The 14,157-nt window shown below is 33.4% G+C and overlaps 1 protein-coding gene across 1 annotated transcript in view; it reads right to left on the bottom strand.

Annotated features, from left to right (window-relative positions):
- FOXP2 (forkhead box P2) overlaps positions 1–14,157 on the bottom strand; it is a 633,254-nt gene that overhangs the window by 121,905 nt on the left and 497,192 nt on the right. Inside the window, exon 7 of the mRNA XM_017864605.1 lies at positions 11,870–11,944. Coding sequence (XP_017720094.1) covers positions 11,870–11,944 — 75 coding nt within the window. The remainder of the gene's footprint in view (positions 1–11,869; positions 11,945–14,157) is intronic.

The raw sequence follows: 14,157 nt of genomic DNA, 5'->3' as shown, positions 1-14,157 counted from the left end.
TTTCACTAAAAGGTTTTCTAAAATTGAAAAGCTTGATTTTATTAATTACCAAAATTAACCAATTATTTTAAAAGTTCAAAATTTTAATGTATCTAAACGTTTCATAAAATAATTTATGTTCTTTAGATGTATGCTAATCCATCTTAACTCTCCAAGGAAAAGCAAAGAACACTCACATTGTGACTGTATTATTAGAGTCTTTTATGAAAATAGTTGCTAAGTTTTAACTCTAATGAGCAGTTATTCTCTTAGCCAATAATATCATCAAATACAACAAATATGGTGAGAGTAAAGCTGTCACATCTAGAAAATTTTAGCAGCAATAAGCAACACCCTTTCCTTATTTCACATGATTTGTCCTAGAAGCAGGAATCCCTAAAAGGTGATCATCAAAGCTCGAATTCAGGTGTTGTGACACTGTGGGCGAAGGGCATAATGGTAGTCACAAACTAAAACAGACAACACATAATATCAAAGAGTTAACAGTCTAACTATGTGTTTACTCATCTTTAAATTTCTACCCAATTCAGATGGAAGTGGGTTTCTATTCTTTTAAATATTAACTACCTCTCTCTGTGCCCTTAATGGCATCACCCTCCACCCATCATGTTTCAGAACTTGTTTCAATACTTTGTTTTCCCTCTTGCATTTTAATCTTTTCATTGCCACTGTCACCATCTACCCTCCACCAAGGTCTTCCTCAATTCTGCTTTTGTCTCAAGCCACCATTCTATCATTTTCCCCTTTAGCAGCATTTTCCTGAAAGACTAATGTATACTATTTGTAATCTCTATGTACTCCTTTCTCAGTGACCATTCAAATCACAGCTCTATGGTACATTCTATTGAAAACACTCTTGCCAAATGTAATGACTTTCTTCGTGTCTTATCCACAGTCTTAAATCCACATTTCAGTCTTTAATAATGCTAATCATCCTTAGGTTTAAAAAAAAAAAAAAAAAAAAAAACTCTTCCATTGGTTTCCAGGTACTACGGGGAGGAAGGAATGAATGGTGAAAACACAAAGGATTTGTAGGGCAGTGAAAACTCTGTATGATACTACACTGATGGATACATGTAATCATATATTTGTCCAAACCCATAGAATGTACAACACCAAGAGTGAACCCTAATGTAATCTATGGAGTCAGGGAGATAATACTGTGTCAATATAGGTTCAACGGTGGTAAAAATGTACCACTCTGGTTGGGATGTTTATAAGAGGAGAGGCTATGTATGTAGGAGGTATATGAGAAACCCCTAACTTTCTCTCAGTTTTGCTGTGAACCTAAAACTAATCTGACAAAAAAAAAAAGTGTTAATTATAAAGGAGATGGCCAGGCAGAGTGGCTCACGTCTGTAAGCCCAGATGTTTGAGACCAGCCTGGGCAATGGTGAAACCCCATCTCTACAAAAAATACAATAATCAGTCAGATGTGGTGGCTTGTGCCTGTGGTGCCAACTACTGGAGAGGCTGAGGAGGGAGGATTGCTTAAGCCTGGGAGGCAGAGGTTACAGTGAGCAGAGACTGTGCCATTGCACTCCAGTCTGGGTGACAGCACCAGACTCCATCTCTAAATAAATAAATAAATAAATGGAAGAAGATACTAGCAACAAAACCAGTATGTCCGTGTGCTTGTGTGTGTGTGTGTGCTTGTGTTTTTGTGTGTGTATCGTCTACTGGCCTTTGACTGCTGGCTCCTGGTTCTCTACTGCTATAGATTCACATTCTTTGCTGGCTCATTCTTCCTTTACCCAGTGTCTTGTCTTGTGACTTCTCTGTGCTATCTTACTCTTCATGATCTCCTTAAGAATCATGGGACTCCAGTCTCCTGTATATTATATGATTTCCAAAAATGCATCATTTCCAACTCAATGCTAACTGCCTACTGAACACACAGATATCCCACTTTTCAAACAAAACTGATTGTCACTTTCAACTTCCTACTGCCTATGGTCAAATCTGCAATTCTTGTGTTTTAGATATTGCCAGGGCCACAATCTGCCAAATACAGATAAACAGGTATAAAATTACAGAAATCTCAATTTCTTGTTTTTCTAATTGTCAACATGCTTCTAAAAATCAAGTTGTTGTATCCTTTCTTTTCTTTCTTTCTTTTCTTTTTTTTTTTTTTTTTTTTTTTTTTTTTTTTTTCTTTTTTTTTTTTTTTTTTTTTTTTTTTGAGATGGAATCTCGCTCTGTTGCCCAGGCTGGAGTACAGTGGTGTAATTTTGGCTCACTGCAACCTCTGCCTCCCAGGTTCAAACAATTCTCCTGTCTCAGCCTCCCAAGTGGCTGGGACTACAGACAGGCACACGCCAATACATCCGGCTAATTCTTGCATTTTTAGTAGAGATGGGGTTTAGCCATGTTGGTCAGGCTGGTCTCAAACTCCTGACCTCAGGTGATCCATCTGCCTCAGCCTCCCAAAGTGCTGGGATTATAGGCGTGAGCCACTGTGCCCAGCCTTCTTTCTTAAATCTGTCTTATTTCCTTCTCCTGTCCTTCCCCTAGTTAAGATGACGATAGTTTGTTTTTCTAACAACACTAATTGGACACGTAGACTCCAATATTTTTTCTCATTTCAGTGACTGCTTTCTATTGCTCTAAGGATATCATAAGTAGGATGGTCTAGTTATGTTACATCTACTTCCTTACTCAAAATCTTACAGAATATTTAAGGTCCTTTTAAAAAGGCACTTAAAATTTCAAATTCTGGCATTAGCCCATACAATCAGAGGCTACATATGCCAATAAGATTTAAAAAAACAAAACAAAACAAAACTTTACCTAAAATAAACCTCTCCTATCTACTTGTTTTAATTCCTCAGTACGATTGAATCTCTCCTTAGAGCGCATAGAGTTTTGAGTCCTAAGGTATGTATTTCCCATTTTCATAATCTAAATGTCTCAAATACAGCTGGTAACTCATCATTTTACTGAAAAGATTGCTTAGCAACATGAGTCATCCATAGTATATGCTCAGTGAATATGTGTTGAATGGAACTGAGGATCAAGGAAGCTATGCAAGAATAATTCCAAAAGTGTGAGTTAAGAGTTAGACAAGTATGATACACAATATTAAAAAAGGAATTAATCCATGTGAACTGTGTTGGTGAAAAAGCATTCATGTGCAACAGTAACTGAGTTGGGGCTTGCATGACAAGTAGAAGTGGATACACAGGGAAGAAAAGGAAGCAGTCTACTGGCGGACAGAAAAAAAAATGGAATATGGTATGTCTGAGAACAGCAGCAGAAGGTAGGGAAAGAGAAGAGCCCAGTTTGGGGTGGGAGACAGTCACAGTAACAAAATTGTATGTGCTAATTAACAACGGTAGAATTGATAGGTCCCAGATACTTATCTAGGACTGATCTAGAATCACAATTTCTCAAAAGAATTCCGTAACCTCTGTACCCATTTCTATCATTAGTGCTATGAATATATTTTATGGGATAAAAATTTCATGTTATGAACTCCGTATCTTTACCTGATCAATCCAAGCATCTATCCTGGGCTTTATATATTGAGTGTCCAATATTTAAATATCAGACTTAAAAGTATTGTCTTACTTCCATTTCTTAGAATTCCAAGATCAGGATGGCACAACAGATCCACTAACCACTTATTTTTAATTGTTAATACATATTTATTTGACGAATAGTGAACAAACAACTGGAAAAGTCTGGGAAACCCTCAGATTTTGGTCCTTTCTATAAAGCAATTAATCCTTCTTGAATGTAGAGTCTAAATAAAGAGAAAATGTAAAGGATTAAGGCTTGGTAACCATTAGGCTTATTCTTTTAACAATTAGAAACTAAATTTCTATTGTCTTATATATGTTTTTTAAGTGCCTTTTTTCTCCTAGCTGAAGTCCTAATAAAATAACATAGGCAATAAATCTACAGTCTGGAATTTCACAATTCACTCTAAAACATTTCTGAGGAAATCACTGAGGAACCTTAAATTTTCCTTTTCTAAAACCTAGACCTATAAATGAAACAATCTCATAGATCTGACTGACACTGTAAAAGTGTCCTCAACAAACCACATGTAGTCAAGTAATATGAATGGTAATTTCGTAAGTGATCATGATATCCATCTGGTTTTTAAAACTTTTTCATAGGTAAATGTGATTAGCAACATTTGGAAAAACAGAGTGATTTCCTAATTTGACAGATACATAGAATTAAAACTAAAATAAACGGCCTGGCAAAATTAATACATATGAACCATGAGTCAAGACTAAAGAACTGTCAGATCATCAGTAGCTCCCTCCTTAATTCAATTAATAATGGGGAGATATTAAGGGAGTCACTTTGATTCTTTAACACTTTTTTTCAATTATAAAATAAAGAAGTTGAATTAGATGAACTATAAGGCCCCTTTTAGCTATAATACACTATCAGTTCATATAGGATGAAAATAGATGTTAAGCAGACATCCCTTCCTTTGAATTTTGGCAATTTGGCAATGCAGTAACAGGGCACAACCCTTCCAAAATAGCAGTGTCTACTCAGGTAATATAAAACAGCAGATACTCAAAAAAAGTATGTTTTCCAGCCTCAATATAGAAGAGTTTAAGAGATATAATCTCTTATACCTACAACTTACAGGCAACAAGGCTGGGGAAGGAAATAGGGATAAAATAACAGTACATTTGCTATTCATATTAATTGGCTTATCTAAATTTTGTATTAATGATCTATGCACCAGAAAATGTTCTTTAGGTATATGTATATGACACTCTAGAAATATTGAATTCCTAAACTTTTAAGCTTGTTTATTCAATTCTGAGGACCTCATTTTGGTAACACTTTCCCTCTACGATTGCACAACTCTCTGTGAATTTATGAATTATGCTTAATATAATGATAATTTATCTCTGAGATGTTTGTTTGATGCCTCCCCTTTATTATAATCTCTTATGATGAAGTTTCTTACCCTCATTCTATACTGTCTGTTGTATGCCAGACTAAATATTCTACATGTAAAATTCTAAATTAAAATTATTAAAGCATTATTCATAAAATATTAAATATATAATATATGTAGTCTGAAGTATAATGTTGTAACTAGTACTGTCGATCTGAAGAGTAGATGGTTTCTTCCAATATTGTAAAATATCTCACAATATCTCTCTTAAGAGAGATCAGGAGAAAGTCTGGTGGAAAAGAAATCATGACTTCATGGAAAGGAGCTAAGGAGAATGATTGTGAGAGCCTGAGCATTACAAACTGTTCTTGATGCTAAGTATTTCAGAAGTTCAATTTTGTATTCTCTAACTTGGTATAAGACTTTATCTGATTAACGGTATGAGTATTTGCATAAAATTTATCGTTATGATAAACAATAGGATTATTTGAAAGTAAACAAGTGCAATTTCATCTAAATTGTCCGATGCATAAAGTTATTATAGCATAACAAAACTCCAGTGATAGTAGACTTTCTGAACTCCATTGTTAAAGTACAGCATGTAGTTCCAGGTTTAAGTTTTGTTGTTGTTGTTGTTTTCAGGTTTAAGTTTTAATGTCGATGGAAGTCCTGTGCTGCTTAACCTGACATCCTATGTATTGAAATTTATATTTAAAAATCCAGTTATTTAGAAATATTTTTAAAGTAAATACAGTACTGCACAACCTATGCCAGTTACAAACATTTGGTTCCATAATTTTTTAATCCTATGCATAACAAACAATTCATTCATCTAATGAAAATTACAAATCTAAAACATGTAACTTCAATAAAAAGAAAAATGAACTACACATAGAACTGAATAAAAACACATGCACACTCTTTTATTAATTGCTTAGATATGTGTATGCATGGATGTATGTTTGTATGTGTATGTGCACAATTCTGAAAATTTGTACACTAAAATGACAAAGCATTTTCTACAACTTTCAGTTATGCTAAAATAAGATGATGTGGAAATAGACAGGGAACAGAAATACAAATAATACAGAATACACATTTTCTTAGGTGATGCTTAGAAATATGCAAAAACTATAGAGAAAACTGTTGGAAGTTAATGACAATTAGATTTCAAATTTGTAGAGTCTATCACTAATAGCTTATTACAAATAACTTTAAAATGTGAAAAGAAAAATACGGTCTGTCCTAATAAGCACCATAAATGCCTATTATTGCCACATATGTATTCTAGTGTGTGTATCAATTTATTTGATGAAAAATATATTAACAACAACAAAACCAGTAACTAAATAAATAATCCTTTCATCAGTCCCCAATTTCTGCCACACTAATGCTTTGGTGAATCATCAAGGGGAGTAAATTATTCGTTATAAATTTCAAAGAGGATCCTCCATTGAAAAATCTCTGCTACTAGTCCTTCTTGGAACCAACATCAAGAGAATTCTTGACAATCTCAAATATTACAATGAAATAGAAGGTGAGGGGCAACCACTCAGGAGACGTTTCTAGAACAAACTGAGCTCAGGGAGCTTACCTTCCAGCTGAGAGAGGTGTGTAAAGATAATTACTAATATCTTGAGTTACAGTAGGGTAAAAAAGATTAATCAAGAAATTGTTTACAAATGTCAGCCAAGGCTTTAAAAACAAAAAAGATGGATACAGTATCTGGAATGTTTTCAACAGTAACCCTAAACACGGTCCCTATATTTATGGCATTAACAAAATAATCTATAATGTAAGTGTTTGAAACATTTCATTATCTTACGTTTATTTCTTACTGAAGGGCCACAGTATGAATACCATCGTAATAATCAATAAAACTACTCAAAATAAACACAGTAAAACAATAAATTCAAGGGTACACCACACGTCTTTATACAAATGCAAAGAGTTAAATACTGTAAACAGCTTTTATAAAAAGGGTACTGTGAAGAAATTTACTGCAACATTATCCTTGGTTCATTGTTTTCAGCATGTTAGTTAAAACTATCAACACTAATAAGTAGTAATTTATCTTTAACTTCAGGTTACTCTCTGCTAATATGTTTATAATATAGGAAGGAAGAAAAAAAAAGAGGTAATTCAACATTGCTGCATGCATTTCCTAACTTTGTAGCTTCATGTGCTCTAGCTGGATACAGACTACTGGGGAACAATCACTTTTCCTTACATATTTTAGCTATGATTCTTCTTGGCTGCCAGGCATCATTTAGGTCTGGTGAGGCAGAGTTCTGTCTCTTCCACTTAGCTGTCTTCCACTTAACAAATCAGAAAGCATTTGGATAACACTATTTTTGTGTGAGTGAGTAAGTCAGTGTTCAACTTAAATTGATTAATATAAAGACTCCTCTCAGTGGGTAACACTGTCATCTGTCTTGGCCATGACCCAAGGTACAATGCCCAATGCCCCTTTTAGTGTTAATACCAAAAATACACTTACATGTACATCCAACAGAATTGCCTCTTTCGTTCAAGCAAGAGTATATTGATGCTATTACAGATACTAACTCAACATCTATTGCATGTTTACTGTGTGTTAGTCATTATGGTAAGTACTTTTTAGGGTTATCATATTTAATTCCCATTACCACATTATGAGGTAGGTAGTATTATTGTTATAATTTTACAGACTGAGAACGTGAAGCAAAGCAAAGTTAAGAAACTGGCCCAATTATCAAACCAGAAAGCTGACTGTACAGCCCACAGTGTGGATTATTTGGTGCTGTGTAAGATTTATGTAAAGCCTCAAGAGAGAGATGAATTTGGAACACAAATAAAAGATATTTTAAAAGCATCACTATTCCTGTCTTCTTATTTCTTCCAATCCAGCATCCCCATTAAACATGAACCATTCAGGAGATAATCATAGTAAAGACCTGTAGGGAGAAAGGTCAAATGTGGCCAATGTAATTTAGTTTGAATGGAAAATAAAGCAGTTATACCAAGGCCAGGCAAGCTTCATTTGCAGATTATAGGTACAAGATATTTTGTTCACCAAAAGATTCATCTGGCTCAATGCTAAAGGTTTTAAAAATAAGAACCAAAGACAAAGACCCTAAGCATTCCACATAATTGCCTTTGCAGTTAGAACTAACTGGCAGAATCCTATGTAAAATAGTATTCACTTAGGTGTAAAAACCTGTAGGCAAGACTAACAATAAGATTACTTGCAGATAGGTGTTAATGAGGTCATTCAGGCAGATGAGGTGCCAACAGGGCATAGTTAGAGAGTAGTGAATGAACTTGGGTTACTATCTTGTAAGGAAGCCAAAGACTGTGAAATTTAGAATCTTGGCAGAGTTAGTCATTTGTAAAGCTGTTTGATACATCAGGAAAAAAAGAAAGGCATGTATTCTAGTACTGAAGTTTGAAAGAAAAGTAAAATAAGTGAAGATTTTTTTTTTTAGATTAAACTAGACACTATTTGAAAAAACTGAATGTGAAAAGTGAGCAATGAAAAGCATTCTCTAACAATGAAGCTCTCTTACTCTGATATCCTCGTTTTTTAAAGTCAGAAATTAATGCTTTTTTATCTATTAAATTCAAAGTTATAGTAAGGACATTATATTGTTACTCTTAGAATAGTAAATATAAAACCAAAGGAGCCCAAATATTTCTTTAAATACAAGAAGTAGATAAAATTTAGAATAACAATTTTCACATAAAGACAAGTGCATACAATTACTGCCCAGTATTGCAATGAATTGATAGAGGCACATTAAACACAATTTATTAGTGAGTACATTAAAATATCACTACTGTTCAACAATGTGATAATAGGGAAGTACAATACTCAGGAAATGGCCAATGTTTGATGGTTGTCAATAAGCCAAGACACCAGAAAAAACCCTATGAAAATACATTTTTATTGCACGTTTTGCTAGTAAATTGATACAATTATATCTGAAAAAGGATGGTATGGTGAAGAGCTTTTGACCCCTGTTTAATATCAAATATGTAATATTATTTCCTTGAGATAATTTGGGCTTTAACCTTCATTTGGTAATGTAAGTGACTTTTCTCCCTGCAATTTTTGGCACTTTACTTTAGGCTTGCTAATAAACTTAAGCAATTTTTTATTTTTTAAGTGAATTGGGTGTGATAGGAAGAGTAAAAATTAATTTAATCCACCAATTTGGAACACGTGCCTGAAAATTTTGGCTTGTATGTGTGTGTGTGAAGGCTGACCAACCATGGAAATAATATGTGTGACATTAAATTAACACCTTGATAGGCATTATGTAGGGTATCTTAAAATTTGAAAGCTATTGTAATAATTCACAATTCATTATAAATGTCAGTTACATAGTGATGAAAAAATATGGCAGGCTCTAGGTGCCCCATCTATCCTTTTGACCGCTTTCTTCCTTTTAGCCCACTAGTATTCTTACGGTATTCCAGACTACCACTCTGGCATATTGGTACTTATAAATGCAATGAATACTAAAAGAGAACCATGTCCATCACATAGCAATTGTCAACTATGAATAATATAGTATTTGTTCTGGTTAGCATATTGATTTTAAATCACATTATGTAGCCATTTTAGCATGCTGAAGTTTATATATAAGGTAATCAATAAAGGAAAATAAGCAGTTAATATTACTTAAATAATATTTCCCTTGTGTTGTGAAGCCAGAAAGCCCCATTTGTAAAGTCACTCAATGGCCAATATGAAGTATTAAATTGGCACACTAAGGAGATGGCAAACATCTGATGACAAATGCACTACTATGCTCCTCCTTCTCCACCAGCCATACCAGACCTCACTAACTCATCTTGGTGCTCTTTCGATCTGAGAGATGAGATGCAGTCTCAGACACATGGAAGAACCTCAGACTTCTACTCAACACTGCACTCAAGGCAGTCAAGAACAATTTGGGATACTTTTGGAAAGATCAATACACTGGTCATCACAAACTTGGGATAGAAATTCAGCCTTACCATTGATAAATTACATGGCCTCTGGTGAATCATTTTACTTCTCCATGTCTCATTTTCACTCTGAAAATATGTCAGTGAAAATATAAAGATTTGATGCTATAGATTTCTTTTCTCTCATCAGTAGAATAGAGATTTATTTTAAATGGTAGAAGTAGTTTTAGATAAAGAACAAACACTATTAGCAGTTAAGCCAGTTAAGTCTTCAGCCTGATAAAACAATTTTCCATTGGGATTATTTTAGGAAAAGTGTTACTAATTAGGAAAACTGTCCCATTTTAATGCACTATTTTAAAAGTACATTTTGAAGTTAATTTTCTTTATTAAGTTAAAGTATATAATGCACTGATGTTTACCTTAAAATTTTATCTCCTTTAAAAATTTACCAGAGAATACTTAGAAATTAAGATTATTTTAATCTTTTCAACAAAACTTAATTACATCATATCAGCAAAACTTACCACAATTTTAAAATTTTTGGTTATTTTTGCTTCAAATGGTGTTACAAAAAGGCTTAGGGGGGACCAAATACTATAGGATTAAAGTGAATGAGACCACAAACCAGGTAATTTCAGATCTCTCTGAAGCCTGCATATATAACATATATTACCCATCCTCGACATTCACTATTTCTTTTTTTTTGACATTCACTATTTCTATAGAATAGGATATGTTATTGCTGCTTCCACTTTTGAGTTTATTTTTGTATTGCAACTAACATTTTTTAAAGTTTCATATTTTCATAAATATCCTCTCACTAATTTGACATGATTTTATTGAAAACATTTTCTTTTAACCAAAGTATGAAATAGATATTTCTTCTTCATTAAAGAAAACATTGACTGCTTAAGAGTATTAATTTTGTTGTTTTTTATCAATTATAATTAGAAAATATTATGTATAGAGTAGTAAAAAGTAAGTAAATTTTGGCTGAGTCAATTTAGAAATACTCTAGCCCATTAAGCCTAAATAAATACATCAGTTCTTCAGGAAACAAGCAAAAGTTGTGTAGACCAGTCCTTTGGTATGTGTGGGGGACTGGACACACATAGATACCAAAATCCGTAATTGCTCAAGTCCCTTATATGAAATGTTGTACTATTTACATATAACCTATGCACATCCTCCTGTATACTTTAAATCATCTCTAGCTTGCTTATAATACTTAATGTAAAATAAATGCTGTATAAACAGTTGTTACACTGTTTTCTTTGGGGAATAATGAAAAGGAAGAAAAATGTATGAACATTTTCAGTACAGATGCAACGATCCATTTTTTCCCCATATATTCTGGATCTGTAGTTCGTTGAACCCACAGATACAGAACCCATGAATGTGAAGAGCTGACTATATGTGAAAATACATGACTTATGTATTTCAAGATTTCTTAAGAATGCAGGTAGAATTTATGCTGAATAGAAACATGAAGTTGCTTTATTTAAAAATTCTTGAATGGAGACTTGAGGATTACTATTCATTTCCAAGGATGACTGGTATGTGAATTGGGCCACATAAGCAATTTTCACCAAATATTGCAGTCCAAAGTGACAACCTACACTCTAGTGGCAGACTCTGTTAAAAAGGCCTTGGTATATTTATATGACAACTTGAAGAACATTGAACAGCAATTTTGTTCTAAAATATGCGTTGAATCAACCCATAATCTATGTCCACTTATTTTCTGCATATCAGCACTTTCTTATCAAATTATTCCTAAAAGTTCAAGAAAAGTATAGTGGTGTTAAAACCTTTATATATTTAAGGTATTCAACTCACAGAAACTGTGAACTGTATATCCAGTGAAACATAATTGAGAACAAAAGAAGTAAGAAAAAATCAACTAATTACATCTGGATCTTAACATTAGTCGTATCTTGATTATCTGCACCAATGGAAGGGATTGGCTATAGAAAATCACATATAATCTATTCAGTGGGACTGGGTCCATGGCCTTGTGCTTAGTAGCTGAATTTCTAATTGCCCAGTGTAACTTACTGCAAATGTGTTGTGAGGATGCCCATCACCAGAAGAGTGGCCACAGATACATAATTTTGTTTCTGGAAGCAATTCCTAGGTTAAACAAAGAGAATCAGGAGTTGGCTTTTTTTTCAATCTTAAGGCTTATGCTAATAATGTACATTGTCATTTTTAAAAATCATTTTTTGGGATTATCACCTTGGTAGGTCAAAATACGGAAGAATATTCCATCATTGTCTCACAGTTAACTAGTATAGATTTTAAAAACAGAAATAATTTGGCAGATGGGAAGTTGAATATTTGGATCATAATAAATTAACCCATAACGAAAAAATCCACTGATTATGTACCATGATACTGCCATAGGAACCTTACTTCCCACTTGTAAGCTAAGAATCATAGATACTCCTATATATTTAAATGGCACTGCAATTTTGGTGTATGGGATGTTATTTGTTCTTAAAATGTAATCATCTCTAATTTTGAAAAAGTTCTGACTTGTAATCAATTGTAACCAGTACAAATGAACATAAATCCTGTCCTACCATGTCATGTGAGAACAATCACAATAATTTCTTTAAATAAACTGCTGTGGTTATGCATTATTATATAAAAATTATTGCCACTAAAATATATCTAAGACTGTGCAACCAACCTCGATAATATCTGTTAAAACCTGTTGAATTGTACCATTTGCATTGAAAACTACTCTATATACTCAAATGTATAGTTTGCATTTTTATCTGTAAAAGCAAAGTGATTATTTATTGATAAATGACATGGAATGTCATTTTTTACCTAAGTAGCATTAGACATTTCAAAGATTTTGTCTGAAGGGCAAAAGGATTATACTGCATTTGAATAGACCATGTGACAACACATCCTTAGACTTCATGTATGATATGAAAGGATGATCCCCATTCATAAGATACACAAGGGAAATTATAACTATACCAGAAAAGAAGAAAAGCAAGGAGGGATGTGTTAAGGGTGTCAGGGAGTATTTGTAGTGGTTTGATGCATGTAAATATTACATCTTATAAATAATTCTTTTCAAATACATCTATGAAGTTCAGAGGTTCTGTTTAAGAAATGGATTGTATATGCTTTACATGACTACATGCCATTTTCTTGAAGATAAGAGCAATATTAATTCAAACAGGAAAAATGGCTTCCAAAATATCCTTTTCCCTCTGTTTCTTAGGATGAAGTATGTCACCTGATGCTAGCAGATGAAGACTGGGGGGAAAATGTTCAAGTTATATTTTGCTGTCAGAATCCAACAAATACATTTTCATCTAAATTATTTTGTCAACAGCCTTGTGCTACCCTTGCTAACCTTATTTGGCACCAGTGCATAATTAGATACACAGGGGTGTGACTCCAATTGAAGGTGTTGGCATTGTAGCACTCTGTGAAAATATTAACTATGAGGTTAACTCCAATTTTCTCTTCTTTAATTAAATGCACATGGTACTAATGAGGTAACCTACTGTTCCTTGATAGCACTAATTAGCTAAGAGGAGAGTACTCTCTCACACTGCAATTTAAACCTAAAAATAAGGTTGAAATATGCTAATTGCAGGCAATTTAAAACAGTACAAGTTGAAGAACTAGTCATAATAAGAGAAACTGACTGCTTTACAGCTAGGCAGCTGTAACTTTGGTTAAAATCAAAACAAGCCACATGATTTTTGGACTGCTATTTAACAAGGTCATAAGCATCCTTAAAAAATGAAATGCTATTCCACACCATAACAGTAAACCAGATTAACACCAGTAAAGCCCTCAGATAGACACTCATCTACATAAAAAAGTGATTGTCACAATAACTCCAAATCTGCCGTGACACTGTTTATATTTAATACTGAAAATTAAACTCTATAAATAAGCAACATCACCTTAAATTCTTTCAAGAGCACCTAAGTTAAGTAAAATATCATAATTTGTGTCTCCAGCATTAACAAAACATGTTGGGATGCTGGAGTTTTGTCATCCCAGTCAGGACAGAAGGGACGATACAGAGAATAAGTCTCACTCCTGGAGGAGTACATAAACAGGAATTATTGAGATAATGTACAAGTACAGTAATAAAAATAAAAATACTATGGAATAAAAGCATAGTTAATGGTAATGATCCCTTAAACGTAACCATCCCTTAAATGGTAATTTAAGGGATACAGGTGCCAAATATTAAAAGGATTTCATTTAAAAATAGATTTTCATTAGAATTTGTCTAGTTTTGGAGCTTTGGGATGGAAGCTGCCTGAGGCTTTACCGTGAGAATGTTCCCCATTTTTAGCTCA

Source organism: Rhinopithecus bieti, unplaced genomic scaffold (genome assembly GCF_001698545.2).
Source record: "Rhinopithecus bieti isolate Rb0 unplaced genomic scaffold, ASM169854v2 scaffold_75173, whole genome shotgun sequence".
Taxonomy (NCBI): domain Eukaryota; kingdom Metazoa; phylum Chordata; class Mammalia; order Primates; family Cercopithecidae; genus Rhinopithecus; species Rhinopithecus bieti.
This window is presented reverse-complemented; position numbering and strand designations above follow the sequence as displayed.